At 44.9% G+C, this 25,091-nt stretch overlaps 1 protein-coding gene across 1 annotated transcript in view; it reads left to right on the forward strand.

The window, feature by feature from the left end:
* Positions 1–539: 539 nt before the first annotated feature.
* Positions 540–25,091, forward strand: part of ADARB2 (adenosine deaminase RNA specific B2 (inactive)) — a 227,444-nt gene continuing 202,892 nt past the window's right edge. Inside the window, exon 1 of the mRNA XM_020883684.2 lies at positions 540–1,474. Within this exon, the coding sequence (XP_020739343.2) occupies positions 1,375–1,474 (100 nt within the window). The 5' untranslated portion in view covers positions 540–1,374. The remainder of the gene's footprint in view (positions 1,475–25,091) is intronic.

Raw genomic sequence — 25,091 nt, forward strand, 5'->3', positions numbered from 1 at the left:
GAGGGAGTACTTTTTTCTCATATAAATAAAATTATCTGGAAATTTCTAAGTCCATGAGGAGCTTGAAGAGGGTGTATGTAAAGTAGGAAATAGAAATATTTGTGTGCCATTTTTGCATCATCCTGTTAACGCTAATGACTTTTAGAGTGGATTTTTTTCCCAAACCATTACTGTTATAATTAACAGCCTATGTGATTTAAATGCAAAATGCAATGAAGATGGCTGGACTATTTTCCTTTTTAAATCTTATGTTAGATTTTTAACGTTCCATAAGTATGGTCTTAAAAAAAAACAGGATAACCCTGAAAAAAACTGTTCAAACCTGGTTCAATTTGCAATCTACCTCCTGGTAAATATTACTTTCTTTCATCCCAATGTTACATTCGGTGATAAAACTATCAGATAAAAGCCCTCTCTGCCTTTCATTTCATTGTTCCCTAAATAGAGCAACCTACTGACATTCCTGCCTTAAAAATCAGGCTCTGAACGAACCCCCGCGTCTTTATGCAGCATTTCTTCCTTGCAGACGGAACAGCCAAGGGATGTGAAGGAGAAAGCCAAACAGACAAACATGCGGGTTCTGAAAAATGAATCCCCCTAAGAGGCTGTCTCCCGGGGAACTGCAAATCTTAGCCCCTGGCCGAGGAAGCGAGGGCTCGGTATTTCTTAGAGAGATATTTCCCCCTTGACACCCGGGTGTGCAATGGATTAACTAGTTAGAAACTGGTGAGAGGCGGGGTCCCTGCGCCTGAGAGCGCGGGGGCCCGGTGCCCTGTCCGTGCGGCCGGGCGGGAGCCGGGCTGGGCGGACTCCTCCGTCCGCTGCCCCTCGGGCTTCTCGCAGGGAGGCCGGCTTGGCCCGCGCCCCCTCCCTCCCGGGCTGGCCCCTTCCCTTTCCAGCGCCCCGGGCAGCTCCGCCGTCCAAACCGGAGCTGAGTTTGCTGACAGGGGCGCACGGGCTGGCGGCGCTGATGTCAGAGCCGGCTGACGGCCGTGATTGGATCTAATTAGACTTCGCAGCAGCAAATAGACAGGCTCCCTGCGTGATCGGCTTCAAAGTGGCTGGTGCCCAACAACTAGCAGAGGTGCCAAAGTAGAGCCTGCGCGCGGAGCCCAGATCCGGGGCGGCTGGGGCGGCGGGCGCTTCGCGGTCCCGGCCTGCGCGCTTGGTGCGGGCTCAGATAGCCGGCTCTGCCCGGCTGGACGCAGGTGACAGAGAGCTGCCAGAGGAGACGCCAGGAGTGCGAGCGCGCAGCCCCGAAAAGTGAGCCGGCTCCGGATCCGCAGGAGCGTCCCCCGCGGCCGCGGCCGGAGCCGGAAAGCTGAGAGTGTTGGAGAGAGGACTCCTGCCTGGGTTCACTCGCCGGCCGCGGCCATGGCATCGGTCCTGGGGACCAGCAGAGCGTCCGGAGGGCTGAGCGGTCAACTCAAATGCAAGTCCAAGCGGAGGAGGAGGAGGCGGGCCAAGCGGAAAGGTAAGGACCGGCTTCCGCGCCGCCTGGCGCGCACTCCCCGCGACGCGCGTCGCCTCTGCGCGCCCTGCCCGCTTCTAGCGGCCTCCCTCAGGATGCTGGGGCGACGTGGCCGGGGCCCGCCGAGCGCCCCGCTCCAGAGTTCAGGTCCCTCCGTGAACGCCCGGGCTTCCGCGAGCCCGAGGGGGTGGCCAACCGAGCGGGGGCCCCGGCGGAAGGCGGTGCCCTCCCCGGCCTCCAGCACGGCTACTGACCGTCGCGCACAGACGCCGGTGCCGAAAGAAACGCTCGCCTAAGCCCTAAGCGTCCCTAAGAACGAGGGACGGGACCTCGCGCCAGCTTCTCCATCGCAATTGTCTTGGAGGCGGGAGTGGGCAAAACCCTGGCAACCGCCTCCCCACGCTGGGTGACAGTTTCTATTCCGAGAGGCGCCGGCTGTTTTGTAAACACGCGGACCTGCAGCGCGAACAGGGTTCGTCCGGGGGGAATAAGCAGAAATTAATGCATGAAAAGAGAAACAAGCATCGCAGCTCATTAGAAATGAGGAAAGCTGCGAAGCAGGAGAGGAGAGGAAGTGCCTGGTGTCAGGTTTGAGCCTGGCTCCCCAGGTGCTGGGAGACGAATGAGCCCCCGAAGTTAGTCGTCGGGTGGGCAGCCCAGGGTTCCCCTCGGGGGCAGGGCGCAGCCGCCCGCTGCTCCGCCAGGAGGACGGCCCTGGGCGCCGTCCCGCCGGTGTCTGTCCCTGGAAGGTGGCCGGAGCCCTCGGTGCGGCCGCCTCTTTGCCAGAGAGGAACTTATGTCAGCCGCCCCTTATCATGAGTCTGCAGGAGAAAGTTCAGTTATTATTTAAAATGTGTTGGGGTTTTTTTTTTAAGTGACCAAAGAGCCCTAAAGAACGGGGAAAGACACAACAATCGTGTGTCAGGTTTCCCAGTTTCTCTGCGGGAGGATGCGGAGTTAGTTGTTATTGAACATGTACCTCCTTCCCCAAGAATCTTCATCCTTGCGGAGGCTTAAGATAAGTTTCTGCCCCATCTCTTCCTAACTGCTTCTAAACAGTCCCCGAGCCCTTCCCGACTTCTTCTAGTAGTAGAAATTAACCAGACGGTTTGAAGGAATAAATGCCAAGAGCACACAGCCATTCATTATGATTGCATGTCAGGGTGACAGGGAGCAAGGTGACAGCTTCTAGGAGGGCTTCAGAGCCTTGGTGTGGGGGGTGATTCTGTGATTCTGGTTTAACTCTTGAGCTGCTGCAAAGAATGCTGGCTACTCACTTTGTTCTCTGAAAATTTCGCTCCGAATCAGATCTGGTCAATGTCTTCCAAAAATAATGCTAACAAAAAGTGACAATGATATTGAAAAAAAATCACAGAACTTAATAATAAGTATAAATTTTTAAAGTAATGAAAAAGAAACATTGCCTTTTATGCTTCAAGTGTTCATGTGTTCCAGTATTTTTATTTAGTATATTTAAATATTAAAATGGAGAAGTATGGAACAATATTTTGCAACAAAGCAAAACCTATCGAAAGAAAATAGAAGCTGATGAACACTCATGTCTTTCTCCAAATTCATTTTTGTACCTTTAATTTAAGGGCAGTCATGTTAGCTTAGAAGGGATTCATTTTCAGAAAGGAAAGCAAGAAATCTGAAGGACGACTTCATTGGCTATAAACTATAACAATTCAAAATAAAATTTTATGTGAAATATGTATACACTTTATTTTGAATATACCAAGTCTCTTAATTTTTATAGCCAAAAATGAAGTAGGAAAAGGTATTCAGGATGTGTGTACTAATTTCAGTTACTCGAAAATTTATCTGTGGGGTGAAGTTTCCTATGTCATCTGCCAACAGCTTATCGTGGTGGATGAGTCAAATCAAACCTGTAAGTGTTCACTTCTTAGGGAAAAGTTAGCGGTGGAGGTGTGTGTGGTCAATGAAAAGAAAACAATAATTACAGAGCTCTTTATTTGCATTTTCCTGGGAACAGATAAGTCTGTATATAATTCCTAATTATTACAGATACTTTTTTCCCCTCTTCTATCAGGACAGTGGTCAATTTAAATTATGTTCTAATATGAGTTTTAACAGCAGAAATATAATAGAATAGCCTCAACTTTTAAGCTTATCTAATAATAAAACTCTATATCTGTCACAATTTAAAGCCCATATGTGTATGGGTGGCTGTTAAGGAATTTTGATAAGGCTCTATTGAGTACTAAGTAAAGCCAGTGATTATGAGCACACAGAAAGAGTTCTTTTCCTGGGTAAATGAATAAATTAAAGTAAATATACATTTTTTGCCAGTGGTAAGCGTATTTCCACCTATTCTCACAAACAAGAATCATTTTGTTTGCATCAGAACTTTTAGTTTCCCAGAGCTGTTAACCAAAATGCTACTAGCTTCTATACAAATTCTCTAAATGTGGCTTTCCTGAGATTTCTTTATTATGCTTTTTATTGTCAGAATAATCTATAGGATCTGAAATAAAAGCTCTGTAGCTACAGTGTAACTGTGGAATTGACACGATACTCCCATTTATTATTACATAGGATCCAAAGCCTTGGAAATGAAATTTTTTTTCCTGTAGGAGATATTTTTTAGTCATGATACCACACAGAAAGCAGTCCATATCATTAAAAGTAAAAAAAACAAAAACAAAAAAAAACCTTAGTCACAAAATCTGACTTCAGGTATTAACTAGGCATGACCTGCATTTGTCTCTCAGGTAAACTTTTAAAAAGACACTTAAGCAAACCTCCCCACCCCCAATCCTCCTGTTATTTCATTAGGACCCAGGGCCATCCATTTTTGCATTTTTCTCTCTGTGTTATTTTTTAGTTGGGACTTTATCTTATAAATTGTTTATGGATCATTTACATTTTCTGTACAAACAAGAAATGTCAAATTTTGACTTTTTATGCAAAAAAGAAAGGCAGGTTTTTGAAAAGCTGAGCAAAGGACAGTGTTACCATCTCATTTGCACACTACGGTTCGGGACGGTCACCTGCTCAGTAACATGTGCACCCACACTGTGGTTAAGAATGGGCCCTTCCCCTGTCACACATGAGCCCCATCAGCTTCTGCTTGTATTTCGTGCAGAGACTTCCAGGAAATCCTGGCTGCACATGTAGTTTAGGAGGCTTGCCTGCTGCCTCCCACATGGAGCACCCTCTTAGCCAGCTCCTCACGGAGAATCCTGGAGGCCGTGCTGGGCCTTCCAGTCCTGGGTGAGACTGTGTGCGGATCTGCACGCAGCCTGTCTGTGCTGGTCTTAGAGTCACGCCTGCGCGTGTTACAAAAGAACTGAAAGTGTGGATATTGTAAAAGGTTGTAAAAGGTGCATATTTTAACCTGAGTAGTAAAGGCAAAGGTGGAAGGTTTCTTAAATTAGTATCAGCTCAAGCAGGAAGCACAAAAGGCGGTACCATCAGAACAGGGTAGCATATAAAATAAGTCACTTACATGTATCAGCTCCCTGAACCATGGACACCTCCAGGAAAATATGCCTGAGGAATTGCATAGGTGTATTCTTAATTATTAAAATAGTATACATATTCTCTTTTGATCTCTTGGTGAGCTTTCTTTGGTGAGAGTAGTTTCCCAAAAAGAAACTGTGTATTGTCATGAAATGCATTTTGTAAATAAAATATTTTTAACATTTGACCCATGAATACATATGGTGTATAAAATAATTGAAGTCTCTGGAAATTAAAAAAAAAAAAGATTGCTCTTTAAATACAAATATATTAGAAAATGGATTGAGAACCAATACAAATTCAGTTGGTTCCAGGAGGTAAATAGGAAGACAGGGTTTTAATTAGGCATCAGTCACTAACACAGAGAGGGGGAACTTTGGGGAACTATTTGAAATGCTGCAGAAACAATCCTTGGTAAGTAGATCCAGCTGAACGCGGCATCAACGCACAACCTGTCTTTTCTGAGGCGTTTGACAGCAAGCTAAGTTAATGCTTAAATTTCACGTATTGTTCCAAGGAAATCCCTTACGCAGAGTTCTAGAAAATTGAGGGGTAGCTCTGCAGAAGTAAGCTGATGAATCAGGAGGAGGCAGGAGCAGCCGGTCATGAACTTGGGGAAATGTGGGGGAATGTTGGCCAAAGGACCAGGATAAGGACAGCATGTGGATGGCAGACGCAGGCTTGTTGTGAAATGGCATTCCATGAAAAGCTGATGAAATAGAAAGATGGGCCACAGATGAAGGTGGCAGAGGCTGATGGTCTCATCCTACCTGGTGGGGCTGCCTGCCTCGTGCATTGCAGCCAAGCATCTCTGCACACACTAGCCTCGCTGGCCCGCAGCTCCGGATCAAAGACTGGATTTAGTGATGAAATTAAACTGACGGAACTGTTCGCCCTCTAATTGTGTAAGGGCTTTTTATTCCTTTCTCTTTTTAAAATTTGTATTAGTACCTCTGGTTTCTAGTGACCCGTGTAATAGCAGTAATTTGAGATTGCTTCAAGGGCATTAGATATGATGAGTGAACTTGAATTTAGAATAAAAATATGAGGCTCATGGATACATCACTAAACACTGGTGATTGGGTTGTTGGAGAAGTGCTGCCCCAGAGGGACATCACATAAGGATATGCAGAATAAGGAAACTGCAGCTTTCTTTTCTTGAGGCATAGAGAGACAACTTCTGCTCTGAAAGCATTCAGTGTTCAATTTTAAAACCGTAGATGTTTGTGGTTGTGTGTGTGCATGTGTACATATACATACAGTGAAGACAGCTGAAACACCTGAGCATTTTTTATGTCTGCCTGATTCTTTTTCTAAAATGCTAGAAAATGAAAGTCACTGTTTTTGTACTGTGGACAGTTTTGAACAACTCATAAAACCAAAAATAATATCACGGATCTTCATCATTTAAAAATATGATCTCTAAACACCATATCGGTAAATGGAGCTCTTAATTACTAGCAAACAAGATTTCTAAAAGGATAAATTTTCACATAATAGGTGAGATTTTAAAGGTACTTATTTTAGCCATTTCTAAACTGGAAAAAAATAGGAAAGAAAGGTGAATGCCCAAGTGAAATATGGAAAGCACAAGGTCCTTCGCAAAATATTCAAACTATTGAGTGTTGGCGTTTCCCTGAGCGTATACATCACAAGGAAGAGCCACACAGCCGCACACTGCCTGAGTGCGGCCAAGACCCGCTCATGCTGTCGAGTCTCTGTGAACAGTGAAGCCAAATTAACCCCTGTCTGTTCAGTTAAATGGTTCTCCTGCACTGAAATGCAGAAATACATGCTGTGACATACTGGATTATGCAAAGAGAATTGTTTATTCCTCACTAATAATGCATTATAATTCCCTTAAGAACATATCACTATCAAAGAAAAGAACATTACTTTCAAAAAGAGAGGAAACATCTGCTTAATTCTTTATCCACTCGTGAATTTGGTCTCTGCCTGTGGGATCAGGAAACAGAAAGAGGAGGGCATATTGAGAAAATTAAAACCTAGTCTCTTATACTTGCGTCTGTTTGTACCTCGGTTCCAAACACCTCTCTTGGGTGATTAAAATTTTACTTCCTTGTTTATTTTATTTAGAAGGAGTGGGGGACAGGGGCTGTTGCCTGGTTTCCTGACCTTGTTTCAACAGTCACAGCAAAGGCAGCTCTGAGAGCCGTGACTGTCCATCCACACACTTGTGAGTGAATTCATTTTCCCAGGAACCCATCCAAGAAACAGCAACCCAGAAGTAGAAATGTTTGCTTTTTAAGCTATCAGTAATTTTCCCCAAAATAAACTTGGCTACTTGCAAAGACAGCTGATTTTTTTTTCCTGAAGAATGATAAATGATAAATATTTGAAAATAAAGAGTTAATCTGAGTGCCTAAGTTCTCTCCAAACATTGTGGATATTTAGTCATCTTTTATTATAGTTACAGGTATTAAGCATGAAATAATTTAAGTATGAAGATAATTTCATTTTATTATTTCATAAATGGAGAATGACTGCAACCAGTATCTGGTTTCTGGTAAGAAAGTGGCTAGTCAGTGTCCCTTTTGTGTCATAAAATAGACACACACAAGTTCACTATCATCTTGTTTAAATTATGAAAATTATCAAGTTAATGTTAAAAAAATTTTTAATCTCAAAAAACAGCAAGTGTGGAATATAAATTTTATATTCATACTAAAGAGTGCATTTTATGCTTGATTAAGAAATAGTGTCCAATAAATGGGACATTTATAATGATAAAGAGTAGCATTAAAGACGGAAGAGACCTACAAACGTTCAGGTGACTTTAGGATTTTAGGACCATTTTTTTTGAATCCCTAAGAGATGCAATTTTAAAAGTTTTTTTAAAGCTGAATTCACTTAAAGTCACAGGCCTGGAGGAGGCTCCGTGGGGCTGCCTCGGTGCAGAGAAGACAGACAGAACAGCCCCAGCCTGAAGAGACCTGGCGAGGGGCTCAGGCTGGGATGTTCCAGCTCATGTACACCCCTGCTGCCATCCACAGCTCCCCTCACTGGGGAGGAAAGTTGGGGTATAGGCAGAAAGTAGGTGAGGACAGCTAGCCCCTCCACTGGGATGACCTGCGCCCTTCAACTACAATCTGGTTCCGTCCCTTCTGCCAAGCATTTTATACCGGTGCCCAATGGGGTCTCCCACAAAGGAGGTCGAGGCTTCTTTCTGCGGCCGCGTCACCATTCGGATAATAAACACAGCGAACATTGCTCAGAATGCATTAGCAAACCCTCCTTTCTGGAATCTCTGCTCTACAGACATGACTCTGCCACCCAGATGCTAGCTGAGGGTTTCCAGGGGGTCGCACACAATAGAAAGTGTTCCTTTAAATACCTCTACTAGGATGTGCTTTGCAGACTTTCACAGGTTTAATTAATCTTTACTGCTCCATTTATTTGAGATGCAATCTCTAATTCTTGTTTCCTTCCGCTGATAGAAGACCTGCCTCATCACTGTGCAATGTCTTACGTGATTTCTCAAATCTGGCACTAAAGTAGGACAGAGGGGACCCAGTTCTCTGAAACTGGAGCCCAAGTCAAATCCTCTCTGTGTTAAAATCAAACAGAAAGTGGGGCGGCTCCGTTTCTCAGAAGCAGGACTTGGAAATCGTGATAAAGTAGCTCACAGCATGCGCCTAGAACACCAATAATTGATTTTAAAATGACTTAATCAGCCTAAGTCCATCGGAAGTACACAGATGACCTCTCTTTAAAATCAAGGCAATATTTCCTAAAAGTTTAATTGCTCTTGGAAAAGTCCAGTATAACGAACATGACAGACACGTCAGCAAAGCAGACCCTGGCCTCCTCCCCGCAAGCCTGGCTGTGTCCGCTCATCCCTGTCCAGAGCAGATGCTCTTCTGCGTTTGGCTGGCGGCTACAGAGCCCGTCCTCACAGGAAACACTCTCCCCATCAGACCACGGAAGGTGCACAAGCTCAGGTACCGCCTGTCATGTACAACTTTAAAAGATTTTTGTTTTAATCTGGGTGTTGTGCAAAACAATGTTAAGCATCATACCTTCTCCTACCCCTTAGGTGAGTAAAAGCATGGAAGACCCGCTTTAACCACAGATGTAAAGATGCTCTGTTTGTGTTTCAACTCTAAATATTCATACCGTGGATGAAACTTTGTAAAGGACCTTCCGGATTCTAACAGAATTCTAACGGAAAGTGACTTTTTCATTCAAAACATACAGTTCAAGGAGAATTTTTTTTTAAATTCAGATGAGTCCATGCTGCTAATTTTCTTTCTGAGGAAGAAGTGAATTTGAAATCAAAATCATTGATATATCCCAAAGATAAATAGTAGCTTTTAAAAAGCTCTGATGCAGTAGGACAGGGAATGCAGTATCCTTGAAGGATACTGAACAGAGAACAAACGCTGTCCCCCTGATGGTGGCTTTGGGGGCAGCACGTGCGTCCCTGTGCCAGCCCTTCCCAGAACTGGAGACAGGGATCTGCTCGGGGCTGGTGGAAATTGGGGAGATCTTCTCTCCCTAAGCAGTTAGGATAAGAAGGTTACTCATTTAGATCTAAAAAATGTGCAGTTCATATTTTATTGTTATCACCTTTTAGGGGAGTTAAATTTATTTGGGGCTTTTGTATGTAGATAATGAATAGAGTTCAAGTTATTAAAAATTATACTTTCTGTAGGCTACTAATATATGCAAACAATATATACAGATGACAAATTCAAGATTTAAGATATATGTAAATATTTATTGAAATGATGAATATTGAAATATTAAAAGATTGTCTATCAGCTGTCTGAATAGCAGAAGTCTAACACATACTCATTTTTAGATGGACATTTTAAAAATCAAGTGTAGAAAAAAGTCTTGAGCGGATGAACTCCTTGAAAGACAGTGAAAAAATAAACTTGGTTTATGACCATGACGTTTAGCATTGAGGGAAACATCTTTTTATTTTAAAATTTCATAAAGAAGTGAAATAAATCTTTTTGTTATTGCATCTAATAAAAATTAATCTATCCTCTTATGTCATAAAATACGAGAAACAGAAAGCATGGCTGCATGTGGGGCTGTTGACAGGAGGAGAGGGGAGGGAGAAACAGAATAGCTTCCAGGTCCTTTCTTCCTGTGCTCTGGTCAGAGCTCACCTTCCTGCACTTTATTTTCTGCGTCTTCCACAACAGAGCAGGCTCTTTATTGAAAGTGTGGGACACGAGACCCCGCTCTGCTCTCTTTGCAGTTTGCCTTAGACATTGTGTGTGTGCTCAGACAAGGGCTAGATTCAACCTGTGTGAGTGCCTTTATTCACTTGCAGTTGTGTCACCTCGGGCGCCTGCTCTGGACTGGACAAAGACCTAGGAACTACAAAGGTACAAGAAAAAAAATGTTGACAGAGTCTTCCTTTTCTCTGAGTTTATACTGAATTTGGGGAATAGATACACAAATGTACAATCATAGGAAATGAAAACAGACTCTGTGACCCAACACAGTTTTAGGTCCTATGGAAACTAATGCCCATTTTTACCATATATTTTACAAAATTGAATTTCTTTTATCATTTCAGGTGAAACCACATATATAAAAATTAAATGACTAAAATGCAAACTCCTGTGGGTCTGAGCATTTTTATCCCCTCTGCAATGTCAAAACATATTAGCTGCTTAGTTAAAATCCACTGAGAAAGTTGATTTTATTTTTGAAATAAAGTTGCTTAAAGCAATAATCAGAATATAGTAAGAGGGAAGCTTTCCTAAGGAGACAGTGCAGATGGCATGAGCTGCTACAGTTTACAACAGGGAACAAACCACAAGAGGAGCTGAGTGAGGGGGTACTGGTGATTTCATAAGTCACCTGGTATGATGACCTCTCGGGAAGGACGTGGATTCTCCCCTTCTTGTTTCATGAGTTGTCTGCAGGTTTAATTGGTAGGTGTTGGTCTGTGTGCAAGATGGTCCTTGGAGGATGGGGATCAGGTACTCTCAATGTGTTCCCAGAAATTAGCACACAGGCTCTCTCACTGTACACTATCAACCAATGGTTGTTGCAGAATTCACTTATAAGGAGCACCTACTGACTTATTTTTGAGTCATTGCTGTGGAATGTTGAGTGTGCTCATTCAACAGACATTCATGGGACATCTTTATGTGCCTGCATTTCACTAAACGTCAGGGATTAAACAGTCCTTAAATTCTGGGAAATGTTCTGAGTCAGAAAGCACATCTCTACATGGCCGTGTGGTCCATGCTGAAGAGATAGTCCACTGCCTCAGGAAGCCGGGCAGCACCCTGCTGCCTTTTGCCAAGCCAGCCCCCTACCCCTCCCCACCGGTCTACACGCTCGAGGATGTTTGTGTGGATGGGGTGAGGGGCCACCCTCGGACCCAGAGAATGCCCAAGGTGCATCTTAATGACACTGGTGCCTACACACCCTTGACCCTGAGGAGTTCTTGGCCTCTACACCCTGTGCCTTTAGCCTGGGCTCTGGGGTGTCCCCCCACCACCCGCCTCAGGGGTGCACACCTGTCCCTGAGTCCATCCTACTGCCGTCAGCCCCCGACACCTCTTCCAAGACAGGCCCAGGCACTGCCCCAGGCTCAGCCTCCACCCTGATTCTCATTGCCCAGAGGTCCACTCTGTCCTCATGGCTGAGGGCAGAACTTGTGTGCGTCTATGCAGGTCAGAAGTCTAGCATGTGAGTAAAGCAGGCATCTCACCTGCGGGGTGGCTGGCATCTCTCTGCCTGGAGGTGATACAAAGTAGGATACAGCGCTCATCCCAGCAGTCATGGGAGGCCATCCCACCACCGTGTCCACTCAGGGCTGTGGACACAGGATACACTGTGGGAAAGACAAATCCCTTGTATCTGTGTAGATGGCACACTTCCTGGTTTTTCTTCTCTCTTACCTATGAGATGGCCTTGGGGCAATCTGTCTCTCCATCCATCCATCCCTGTCTCCATCTCACACACATGAATTAAATGAGTGACCAGGGTGCAGTGCCAGGAGATAAAACTCTTCAGAGCACGACTTGCCTGGTCTGCTCTTGTGACTGCAGTGATGCTGGCTGCTCCAGTGGGTCTTGGTATTTATCTGTAATGATATTTAGGGAAGTCTCCAAACTTGAACACCAGAGAGACAATGAAAAATGCACATTGTTAAAAATTGAAACCATATACTGGATTGAATGCTACATCCCATTTGTAAGTATTCGTAATAAAATAAATAGTTGCTTGGTGTGCAACACTCCTTATGTGATACCACTGGACTCCCTGGTCCACGAGTGGGGGGATGTTGAGTTTACCCACATCCCAGGGAAAGTATAGAACTAAGCGTTCATAAGGTTGGATGTGTCTATTTTACAGAATGTCAGCCTTACTCAAAAGGTTAGCAAAACACAAGGGAGGACAAACCATGAAAGATTCATTTAGCTGAGACTCTGGTACTCAGTTTTCAACAAGATTGTCTTGGTTCATCACATGTAAACCAGCCATGCTGAGGCCATTCAACCCACTGCCCATGTGGCCCTTAGACAATAAGAACTAAAATTAGTCACTAATATTTATTGAGCACCTACTGTTCGATTCTAGAAATTCCTCTCTGCTACTCCATTTCCTTATAAAATGGAGCAATATTTGAACTGTAGATTGTAAGATATATATATCTCTTGTATATTTCACATACATATATGTGTGCATACATATATATGTATACACACACATTCACTCAGATGAGCAGAATGTTGTCATATTTAGGTGACCTATAAATGAACTTTTAGGACAAAATTTAGAACAGAGAGGGTTTTGGGTACTTATTAGACTAAGTTAACTGTACAAAAAATTCTAGATAGACTGTATATTAGTCGTCTAGGGCTGTGTAACAAACACCACAGCAGAAAGTTATTCTCTCACAGTCCTAGAAGCCGGAGACGGGAGTCAGACGTCAGCAGGGCTGGTTGCCCCCAAGGCCTCACCCAGTGTCCCCACGTGGTCTCCTTCTGTGTGTGTCTGTGGTGGGGACACAACTCAGCCAGAAACGGACAGAAGTTCTGTTCTGTTTACCTTTAGAGACATTTCCCAAAACTAAACACACCATGAGCTCATCAACATCCTCTTCCAAGAAACATCTTCTCCACCTCAATAAGGTACAGAAAATTCATGTTATGTCTTTGTCTCCGTCATACCTCTAGTACATAAACCATACAGTCTGTACTGGATGAGAAGTACTTATAGAATCCGACTGACCTTAGGCCTGATGAGATAATGCCTGGAATACTTTTTCTTGATTATTTTGTCCTGAGTGCTCCCAACTGATCTGATGATGCAACCGATGTGAATTTTATTTCACTCGGCCCCTTGTATCCTTTCCCGCCTGGCAAAGACCCCTGTTTCTAGCTAAAGGTGATGTGAACTTGGATATTCTGAGGCGGGTTCCCTTCCCCCTGCCCCACCACGAAGGCTCTTTCTCCACAGAATCAGTCCTATGCCTTCCTTTCTGGGAGGTTAAGTAAAGGTCCTCTTTGTTTCTGGATGAGGGGAGGGGGACCCCGAGGCAAGTGTCTCCTTCCAAGAGCTGGACCGTGAGGAACCAGACCTGGACCCAGAACCTTTGGTATTCAGCCAGGTGCTCTTGGTGAGGACCCACTGCCCTGCTGTGGAGGAAAACACGCAAGTCCCTGGGAAACAGGGGCTCACTGTCTCTCAGGGATTCCTGAGCAAACATTTAGAGAATGTCCCCAGTGCCTGTGAGTGCTGCCACATGGAGCAAGATGGAAGTCTCGGGGCAGGGGGAGGGGGGACTCTGTGCTTCTGGTTTTCACAGAGATGCTGATCATGAAGCCAGCTCATAACATCGTAACATGTATGAGTGTGTGACTATGAATGTGTATTTGTGGGGATGTATTTGCATGTATGTAAACACATATATTTATTTATACACATGCTTATATACAACTGTGCTTAAGTAGCATTTGCTTAAGTAGCCTCCAATTTTCTGATTGGATGGTTGAAGAAACCTTTAGAGATTGTTCAACCAACTCAGACATTCAACATCTTCATTGTTCAGATATCTAAATAATACACACTCACTCCAAAGTAAATATTAATCATTGCACAAGGTAAAAATATTCAACACCTATAATGAATTAATATTAGAGGTGAAGAAATTTTAAATTCTATTTTTAAAAATCATATACAACAATAGAAATCCTGAGTGCTGTACATACACAACCCCTGCCTGCACAATACCTATATACACAATACCTGCTTACACAACACCTATGTACATACCTGCATATACAACATCTGCATGTACAGTATCTATATACACACTCCTATATACATAACTGTATATACACAACCTCTGCATACACAACACACACAAAAAGGTATATCTAGTGAGCACAGAGTTTATAGTCATATTCAAATTGATATTTTGCAGTGAAATTGAAGCCTATCCTTCACTCAGTGAAACCCTGGAACTAAATCTGAATGTTCTAAAACCTTCTCGTCATACATAAATACCCTTATTGTGCATCTGGATTTAAAAGGAGAGCATCCTGACCTACCTTGTGCATGTCTGTGTTGGTGTACAGGATATTTTTCAAAAACTTCCATGCATAAAAAATATGTTTAATGTTCCAATTTCCTAGATTAAACTAGCTCAGAGTCTGTCTGGTATACAAGTCAAAATCAGCTTGAAGCCACAAGTAAACATATAGGTTCTGTTTCAAATTCACTGAGTAAATGGATGAAAAGTGGATTACAAATTAGATGTGAGTAGAGAATAGTCAAACAGGACATCTGAACTCAGTATATGACAACTGATCCTGGAAGTGTCAACTTTGAAACAAAGCAGTTAAATGACAGAGACCCTTGTAAGTAAATAGCCTGTTCCCTCAACGTAACAAAGGACATTAGCATTAAGGGGATATAAGCAACTCCATGGGCACAAATGGACTGAAATTGCTCTTCCCATTGTTCAACATCTTACTTATAAAATCATTCCACATAAACACACACAGGTAGATTTCTGGACTTGTAAAATCCCTTTGTGAACAAACCTAAATGTTCTTGGTGATGTTGTATTGGTGTATATGACAAGAGAATGACCTGGATCCCTTACCTTCAGCAGCGAGAATGGGAGGCTGCCTCACACCACTGACCTTGAGCAGAGTGGCCTGAGCCGGTCTCTTCAGACCCCTCCCCGATCCTCCTGTGGAGCTGACAGTGGCTCCAGACCCCAGGCTGGGTCAGGGAAGGGCTGAGGGTGGATGAAAGTACAACCTGCATCCAACGGAAGGGCCCCTGAGCCCAGGGCAGGCCTGACGCAGAGGTCACACCTGGGCTCAGGTTACATGTGGCAGGCCGTCTCCGCAGCCTCCCTGAACTTCCCTGCTGGTGTGCTACCCTGCGTAAAGTTCTCCAATTGCAAAAATGTCTCCAAACTCCCAGCTGTCTTTCAGTAGCAGCTGTCCCTAATCTCACTGTCTCTGTGTGGGGGTGTGGGAGGAGTGTATGGGGGGGGGGGGTGTGTTTGTGGGTTTGTGTGTATATGTGTGTGGGTAGAGAGGGTATTGCTATGTTAGCTGCTCTCAAAAAGTGCTTCCAGGGCTGTCCAGCCCTCACCACGTGTTAGTTAAGGAGGGAATTTGTGTGTCCAGGTGGGCCCAGGTGGTGTCTGTGTACACCTGAGTGTAGGACTATTAGATACAGTGCCGTCAGGACCCTGGAAGTCTCAAGGGGACTCTGTGCTGTTCAACTCATAATTCCTTTTTTTTTTCCATTTATTTTTATTAGTTGGAGGCTAATTACTTTACAATATTGAAGTGGGTTTTGTCATACATTGACATGAATTAGCCATGGATTTACATGTACTCCCCATCCCGATCCTCCCTCCCAGCTCCCTCTCCACCCGATTCCTTTGGGTCTTCCCAGTGCACCAGGCCCGAGTACTTGTCTCATGCATCCAACCTGGGCTGGTGATCTGTTTCACTATAGATAATATACATGTTTCGATGCTGTTCTCTCGAAACATCCCACCCTCGCCTTCTCCCACAGAGTCCAAAAGTCTGTTCTGTACATCTGTGTCTCTTTTTCTGTTTTGCATATATAATTTCTGTGAAACCATAAGCCAGTATCCACTCACCTTCTCTCACCACCATGTGACCTGTGGCCTCTCCCCCTCCCAGATGCTCAGGCCCACCTGCCTCCTTCCAGCTACAGATTTTCTCCCAAAGGCCACTGTCAAAATCTGATGTCATTTGGCTGACATTGTATACAAACATGAATGAAAAAAAAATTACAAATGGAGGAATGCGTTGTCACAACTAGGAGGCCTGCCTGTTAGCAGGTAAACAGTTCCGCCCAGTGCACATAGTGATGGCAGTTTTCGGCAGCAGCAGCAAGACTGAGTGAGGTCCCTCCAGAAGGGGTGAAGGGGAAGCTTCGAATCCCCCCGCTCTGCAGGGAGGAGAACACAGCCTGCTTCCTCGGGGCTTTCCACGCCTGCTTCTTCATGAAAAACATGCCCAGAAAACAGAAGGAAAGGAGTGAATCACATAATACACCTGGAGATTTCCTACCTTTGTGTGTAACAGAGTCCGTCAAACTTACGTAATCTTTGCTTGTTTAAGAGCTGTGTGAATTCTTTCCAAAAATGTTAATTTTTATAAGATGACAAATGGTACTATTTCTGCTTGGAAAACAGCCATTTTGCATAAAGTCACGGTTTTGAGCACCTATTGTGTGTCAGGAGCTGTGCACAGAGTCAGGTACATATAAGAAAGCAGTCACTGTCACTCTGGCCTCTGCCGCAGAGGAACCTGGGCATGAGTTTGAAACATGTGCTTTAAATACAGCTGATAACTCTGCTGTTCTGTGCATTTCTTAATGGATCTTAGGCATGTGTAATTGGAATTTTTAAAACTTTTTAATGGGTATACTTTGAGCAACAGAAATCTAGGGCAGTTTGAGACCCCTGGGAGCTAAAGGTCAGTCTGACATGAATCAGTTCAGCTCAGTCACTCAGTCATGTCCGACTCTTTGCTCCCTCGTGGACTGTAGCATACCAGGCCTCCCTTTCCATCACCAACTCCCAGAGTTTACTCAAACTCATGTCCATCAAGTCGGTGATGCTATCCAACTATCTCATCCTCTGTCATCCCCTTCTCCTCCTGCCTTCAATCTTTCCCAGCATCAGGGTGTTTTCAAATGAATCAGCTGTTCGCATCAGGTGGCCGAAGTATTGGAGTTTCAGCTTCATCATCAGTCCTTTCAATGAATATTCAAGACTGATCTCCTTTAGGATGGACTGGTTTGATCTCCTTGCAGTCCAAGGGACTCTCAAGAGTCTTCTCCAACACCACAGTTCAAAAGCATCAATTTTTCGGTGCTCAGCTGTCTTTATCTTTCTTTACCTGACATGAATGGGGGCCACCAAAGAAGGTCTCTGAGCCACACATGGTTCCTGTGGACCCTGCATGTGTAAACCTGCAGAAAGCACAAAGGAAAAACTTTCTTGGTTATCTTCAGGGCAATGGGATCGCACTCCCCAATTTCAGTAGCCCGAGTAGTTAACAGTCACAGCCCTTGGTGATTGGAACCTGTCATATAAGACAGGAGCGAGTAACTGAGGAGGTAAGTGACTTCATATGATGCAAATGGTGAACCAGCTCTAAACATCTTCAGATTTCCTCTCGTTGGCACCTTCCTCCTCTGCTCAGCATGCTCACCCAAGGACAGCACACCTCATCCGAGAGCCGAGCCACACAAACCTGTGCAGACAGGGGCTTCCACCTCTCAGGGAGCGTCTCCAGGAGCTGGCCATATCCCCTCCCTGCTATGGGACCTCAGTCCATCCCAGCATGTCACGCTGACAGTGACAACGTCACTCCCACAGGAATCACAGGAGTCAGGGTGGTTAGAGGCAGCCACAACTGCAAGACGGGAGCCGCCAGGGCTGGGACGGTGCCCAGGGCTGGGCTGAGATGCCCACGGCCTGTTTCAGGGACCCCGGGAGCCCCAGACTGGCCAGGCCTCAGGTGACCACAGGCTTAAAGCTCCTAAGGGTTTGAGGGGATTGATATCTAGCACCACTGACGGTGCACAGGACCCCTGGGTACAGCGGGGATGCAGTGTTCACCCCCCCCCACCCCGTCCCGGGCATCTCGGGAGCATGTTGGGAACCCTGCTCCACGTGGCCAGAACAGGTTGAGAAACCGTGTCAGGAGCAAAGCTGAAGCCTTGAAGTCCTCGTTGTGGCAGAAGAGACAAGGCTGCAGGGAGGAGTGGGTGTGACCGCCGGAATAGATGGCGGGGACTGAAGAGCAGGAGGCAGTCAGTGGGCTCGGGTCCTCCCTGGGTCTGGGCCCAGAAGTGAGGCAGACGACCTCATCACCCCCAAGTTCACAGGCGAGGCAGGTCTCCCCACTTCCTCAAGGCTGGAGCAAGTCAGGGGGTAAACAGTCTTCTCCTACACCACTGAAGGTGACATTTTCCAAATATCATCCCCTTCTTATTGACCTGGCCTTTCCTCTGTGTGCCAGTCACAGTGTCCAGGTGGTCAAACCAAACACAGATTCATCATTTGTGTTTATTCTAAATAGTAACTTTTGAGGAAAAAGGGTGATAATTATCCAAGATCCACGAGGCCCCCAGTGCCTAATCCAGTGCCTCCTGACACTGGTGGGCACAGGTGCTCAGAACTTATTATGAAGATTCCAAGATGATGAGAAGAAATACAGATGTATTAGGAATTAAATGTACGCTTCTGGCCTGAGTACAAAGAACAATAAATATTGTTGGCACGGGGCAAATTAATAACCAGCATAAATCACGGATGACGAGGACACGGATTGCCCTAGAGCCCCTCCTGTCTTCTTTCCCTTTCTGATGGACGATAAACCTCCAGAGCAGGGTGTGGAGGCCCAGGACATACTGTCCTCCCGGAGACACCTGGGAGGAGAGGCCTCAAAGGGTGGCACACACGCAGAATGACCGGGGAAGGAGAAGGCAGCTACTTCTCAAATTAGCATAATTAGTAATTATCCCTTAATAGCCCCACTCGGCTTCGGAGACTTGGCACTTGAAATTCTGCTTAAAGTTCAGTGAGAAAAAAAACAAATTTCACGCTGAAATGTCTCAATAACACAGCTGAGCTGCCAAGGTAATCATCTGCTTGCGGTTAAGGCAAGGAGACGAGCAGGTACACACCTGAGCCCTCCCCTGTCGGAGGGAGGTGTGCAATCACACCCATATGGACAGAAAACAACAAAGAGTGTGCCGCATCCTAGAATGTGCCCCAGTCTCTCTTCCTATCTTTGAAGACACTTTCAGAATTTTCCCTTCCTGGGGAGCCCATGTCACCAGCCAGGTAGGAAGAGCAATTCCATCTAATGAAACATAATATCGCCTCCCAAAGATCAAAGTCTGTCCAAAATAGAGACGGCATGGAAAAGATAAAATACAAAGAAAGAAAAAGCAAACAGATGCATCAATGTCATAGCCAGCAGCTAACAAATCTTACATACCTTTCTATTTGCCTATTGGAACTCAAGTCCAAATAAGAGCTAATAACCCTGAGATTTAGCATCCATGGCAAGGAAACAGATGGATTTTTTCTAATTTTATGAAGACATGTTTGGCAGAACACAGAGGAGACATAGTTACAATTTTTTTTCAGCTAAACAGTGTCTTTCTTTAGTCTGGGCAAGGAACACTTTGCAAGTTGTCAAAGCAGTCTTCTGATATTAATTCATTGAAGCCATTTGTAGAAAGTCTACACTATCACCTTATGTGGTTTGATCGATGAGCCGCTTGGCAGAGATTCAGATAGGAAGGTAAGCAGGTCTCCAGTTGGCAGCTGTGGACGACACTGGTTCCGCACAGGAGCAGGAACAATCAGCGGTGTCAGGAGGCTGAGGGTGGAGACGATCAGCGGAGTCTGGGACTGCTTGTTCTCATGGTTAACTTGCTCCCCTTGGCATGTCCTCTCCACTGACCTCAGTTCTCTCCTCCACCCACTGCCACACGCTCCTCACTGTTATTTTCATGGGACACCCCTGACCCGTTCCCAGATTAGCCCGCTGTGCTGGCCGTCCTTCCAGTTGCTCACAGGCTCGTGGGTTGATTGTACCTGGTGACTCTCAAAAGTAAGAAGGAAGGAAGGAAGACTGATGTTTCATCCTCTCTTCCCGCATAGAGCATTTCACAGATGCCTTCTCACTGAATCCTCTCAGTGACTCAGCAAGGTAGATATTCTTACCTCTGTTTTTCAGGAAAGGAAAATCAAGTCCTAAAATGACACAGAATATGGCAAAAAGAGGGCTTAACCTGAACCTAAAGTTTTCCCAGGACTCAAACCATCTCTCAAAGCTCATGCCTTCTCGAAACACCAAGCAACATTTTAGCAGCTCCATTTTTTGAGGAAATTCCATATTGTTTTTCATAGTGGCTGCACCATTCCACATTCCCACCAACAGTGTATCAGGGCTCCCTTTTCTCGACACCTCCACCAACACTCGCTGTTTCTTGGTTTTTGGCTTTTTTTAAATGGCCATTCTAACATGTGTGAGGTAACATCTCAGTTAGTTTTCATTTGTTGTTAACAAGCGATGTTGAGCACCTTTTCATATACATGTTGGCCATTTGTATGTCTTTTTTGGAGAAATGTCTGTTCAAGTCACTTGCCTATTTTTAATCAGTTGTTTATTTTTCACTATTGAGTCGTTAAGTGTTCTTTCCAAGAGTTTTGGAAATTAACCCCTCCTCAGATATGTGGTTTGTAAATACTTTCTCCCATCCTATAGGCTATGTTTTCACTTTGGTTGCTGGTTTGTTTTGCTGTACATAAGCTTCCTAATTTGATGTAGTCCCACTTATTTGCTTTCACTTTTGTAACCTGTTGTTTTGATGTAAATAAAGATTCAAGTTCATTTTTGTTCTTGGAGTTTTCTAGTGTTCCCATCATTTGTTGCAGACAGTACTTTGCCTACTGTATTTTCTTGGTGCTCTTGTCAAAGACTAGTTGACTGTATGTGCATGAGGTTTCTTTTTGTGGACTCTGTTCTGTCTTATTGGTCTGTATATCTGTCTTTATGCCATATTGTTTTAATTACTGTTTGTGATAAATTTTGAAATCTGGAAATCTAATGCCTCCAGCTTTGTTCACTTTTCTCAAAATTGATGTGGTTCTTTGGGGTCTTTTATGGTTTCACATGAATTTTAGGATTGTGCTATTGATACTTTAATGGAGATAGCATTGACTCTATAGATTGTTTTGTGTTTGGACATGTTTAACAACGGTAAATCTTTCAATCCATGAACATGGGATGTCTTTCCATTTGTTTTTTATTTCCTTCATCAGTGTTTTATTGTTAAGTTTATTTCACTACCTTGGTTAAGTTTATTTCTGAATATTTTATTATTTTGATGTTATAGTAAATAGAATTGTTTTCTTAATTTCCTTTCCTGCTGGTTCTGTGTTTGTCTACAGAAATACAACTGATTTTTGTGTGTTGATTTTGTATCCTACAACTTTACTTAACTTGTTTATTATGTCCAATAACATATTTGTGGCATGTTTTAGGTTTTATAAATATGACATTATATCAATATTATCTGTTAATATATATCATTTCCCTTCTTCCTCTCTAATTTAGATTCCTTTTCACTCTTCTTCTTCTTGCCCAGTTTACCTGGCTAGGACTTCCAGTACCCTGTTGAGTAGAAGTGGTGACAGTAGGTATCCTTTTCTTGTTCCTGATATGAGAGGAAAAGCTTTCAATTTTTCATCATTCAGTATGCTAGTAATCCTGCTTCTCAAAATTTACCCAAAAGAAATAAAATCAGGATCTGGAAGAGATATCTCACTTTCATGTCCATTGCAGCTCTGCTCACAGTGACCCAGATATGGAAATGACCAGTATCTTGAATATTATTGTCTTAAAAAAGGGAAATCTGCCATTTTCAATACCATGGAGAAACCTAGAGGACAGTATGTTAAGTGAGGCAGGCCATCGCTAAAGCAAAAAATGTTGCATGATTCCACATATCTGAGTATCTAGAAAAGTCGGATTCTTAGAAATGGAGATATGATTATGGTGGCAGGGGCCCGGAAAATTGAAAATGGGGAACTTCAACAGGAATAAGGTTTGATATGCAGGATGGGTGCAGTGTGCCTGATGATAGCAGTGTGGTGTTGCTAGGAGGGTAGAGCTCACTCTGTGCTCTTAGCATGGGTGTGCACACATACGCACACACTCACATGCATGCACGCACACAACAGAAGGGCACAAGGACACTTGGGGAGATTTGGACATCTCTCAGCCGATTGTGGTGATGCTACTGCACACACACATGCACACACGCACGCGCACACACACACACACACACACACAAGAAAAGGGCACAAGGGCACTTGGGGAGATTTGGAAGTCTCTCATCCAGTTGTGGTGATGCTACCAAAGCATTAGTGCACAGCCACACTTGTGAAATCCACACAGCTGGCCAGGGTCAAGTGCATTGACCTATGAAATTATGCAGGAATCCAGGACTCCAGGAGAAGGCAGCTTTAAGAAAGGAACCCAGTGACAAAGCTGTCTTTGGGAACATTTTGTTTTGATGCAAATAATTTGTATTTACATTTCAAAAACTAAGAAAAGCCCTGGGGCTGGGTGTGTGCAGAGAAGAGCATGTCAAAAGATGGCAACACATCTTCGTGCTGCCATCTCCAGAGGAGACGGTGTTTGTCTTTGAAATGGGGATGCTCTGGTGAGTATTGTCTTTCTGGTGAGGACATCAGTGTGTTTATTTAGTGGCAAGAGACCTGTGACCTCAGTGCAGGAAGAACAGGATCAGAGGGACCAGATTCTGTCTCAGAGCAGAAGTTACGTGGCTGCACAGTTGGATGTCTAGAGACGGATTCCCAGTTTGTTGAAACTGTAGGACTGTTTTTCTTTGAAATGAAACTATTTGAAAGACCCAAGAGGAATTGAAAACACTGCTGTTGGAACATCCTTTGGGCTCACTGTTTGAGAAAGAGGAAGGACTGCAGCAAACTTTGTCATCTAGTTATGTGGATGCCAGTCATGAACTGCTCTTGGCTTCCAGAAGGAAGACAAGCCTGGGAGCCAGGAAGGCACAGAAAGATCTGGTTCTGCAGTCGGGTCAGTAACCCCTTTTGCTGCTGTCCCACCTTTCACTGTCCCCCATCCTATCCATGCCCATTTCTCATCCCCGTTCATGACACACAAAATATCCCTGCTTCTAAGTGGCAAGATGATATCAGAGATGCCACAAGCCTGCCCGGGACCTGAGGCCTGGCCCGTTCAGAAGATGAACAGCCACCTGCCCTCCATGAGCAGGCTGAGAAAACACCAGCATCTTCACAGACAAAGTAAGTAACCAGCCAAGGAAGACAAAGCAGGGGGCCTGGTTGGTCCCATAATTTCTCTCCTTTTACCCAATGAAAGTGGGTCAACGTTTTATGCTGCTCATATTGGGTGTCATCATTTTAGCTCCACTAATAAAAGCTAATGGCTGGTTAACTGTTAGTGGGAACTGGAACCTCAGATAAAGAACAGAAAGAAAGATAAAATGGCAAATATATGTTTAGAAATCAGGCATTAAACCACCAAAATGCTCCCATAGTATGTAACTTTTGAATCCAGTGATATCTGGGGAAGACGCGTTGAACAGAAAGAAAGTCAACCTGAATGTTGACCTTGCGACTTAGGCCTTTCTCACACCTCAACTTGTGTCTCGGAGTCAGCAATGCAGAGCCGAGTCAGAGCTGGAGCCATGGGACGCCCTGGGGCACCCCAAGCTTCTCTGTTCCGCAGATGGCCCCAGGGTGTGACATATGTAAAACTGCCCCCTCCTCAGTTTGGGGAGCATGGTTCTCTGCCTGAAGATTTCAGTTTAATCATCTTACTCATTACAAATGTCTCTAAACTGTCTCCCTCCCTTTGTTGACCTTTCCTGGCCCATGTTTCCTAGAGACTTCACCCTCCCCTGAGTCACCACCCTCTCCCAATCCCCTGCCTCTCCCCTCTAGCAGCTGACCCCCCAGGACCCTGCAGCACTGATGCAGACCGGTCCTGTCATGCGGCCAGCCCTGCCCACAAACTTCGTCCATCCCACCAGCAACATTCCAAATACCATCCACCCTCTACAGTCTCAAAATCGGCCTCGGACATGGGCCCACACTTCAGAGCAGAGCCACCCTGGGGCCAAAAACTTTGAACTCACCATTATTACATCAAGATGGTGGTCATGTCAAAGTCATGCTAATGCTCTAAAAGTGTGGGAAATGAAACTTTAATTAATAGTGGAAAACCCAAACTAATTTTATCTCTTAATTTTAATGAATCTATGAGATTTCAAGTGTGAATCTTCACACTAAATGAAACAGTCCACAGGATTTCCACCCACCCCTTTGCCTCTAGGCCTGTGCTCCTGGACTGAGCACCTCTGGACTTAGGGCCTAGTTGCCCAGAGCGTTCACCTCTCCATCAGTTCTCTTCCCACTCAGACAATGGACCAGTAAGTTCAACAGAGGTGAAAAGAGAGAAAAGATAAGCCAAAACTGGACAGGTGAAGGCTGCAATGTCTGACCAGCTCCCAGAGAGACCAGCTGGTCAATCCCCGGGGGAGTGGGGAGGGCTGGGTCCCCCGGCCAGCACATGGGGGTCATCACCACATGGGAGTCATCACCAGCCCCTCAGCTGTCTGCGTGAGACATCACAGGCTCCACAAACCCCTGTCTCTGAATTCTCTCAGCCCACTTGCTGCTGGGCCCTGCCCCTCAAGCCCCAGGTTAGCTCTCCAGCCTGTCGTCTCGGCACCCCAGCGACCACAGGCCTTGTCGTGTCACCAGAGGCCACAGCAGGAAGGACTGCAGGTCCCAGGTCAGAGGCACAGGCCCATCACCCTGGTGGCTGGTTGAGCTGTGAGCCTGCTCTTCAGCCACCGGAGGAGCTTTCGGTGGAGACTGGAAGGAGCTGGCATGGCAAGTGCTGGCTTCACAGTGTGGGAAACGAGGAGCTGTCGTTACCACGACTCCCTCCGTACCATCACCCTCACTTCCCAGTGGAATTCCCGCCTCAGCAATCTTCCCTCCAGAGCTTGTCCGCAAGCTTAGTCTGTT

Source organism: Odocoileus virginianus, chromosome 9 (assembly GCF_023699985.2).
Source record: "Odocoileus virginianus isolate 20LAN1187 ecotype Illinois chromosome 9, Ovbor_1.2, whole genome shotgun sequence".
Taxonomy (NCBI): Eukaryota; Metazoa; Chordata; class Mammalia; order Artiodactyla; family Cervidae; genus Odocoileus; species Odocoileus virginianus.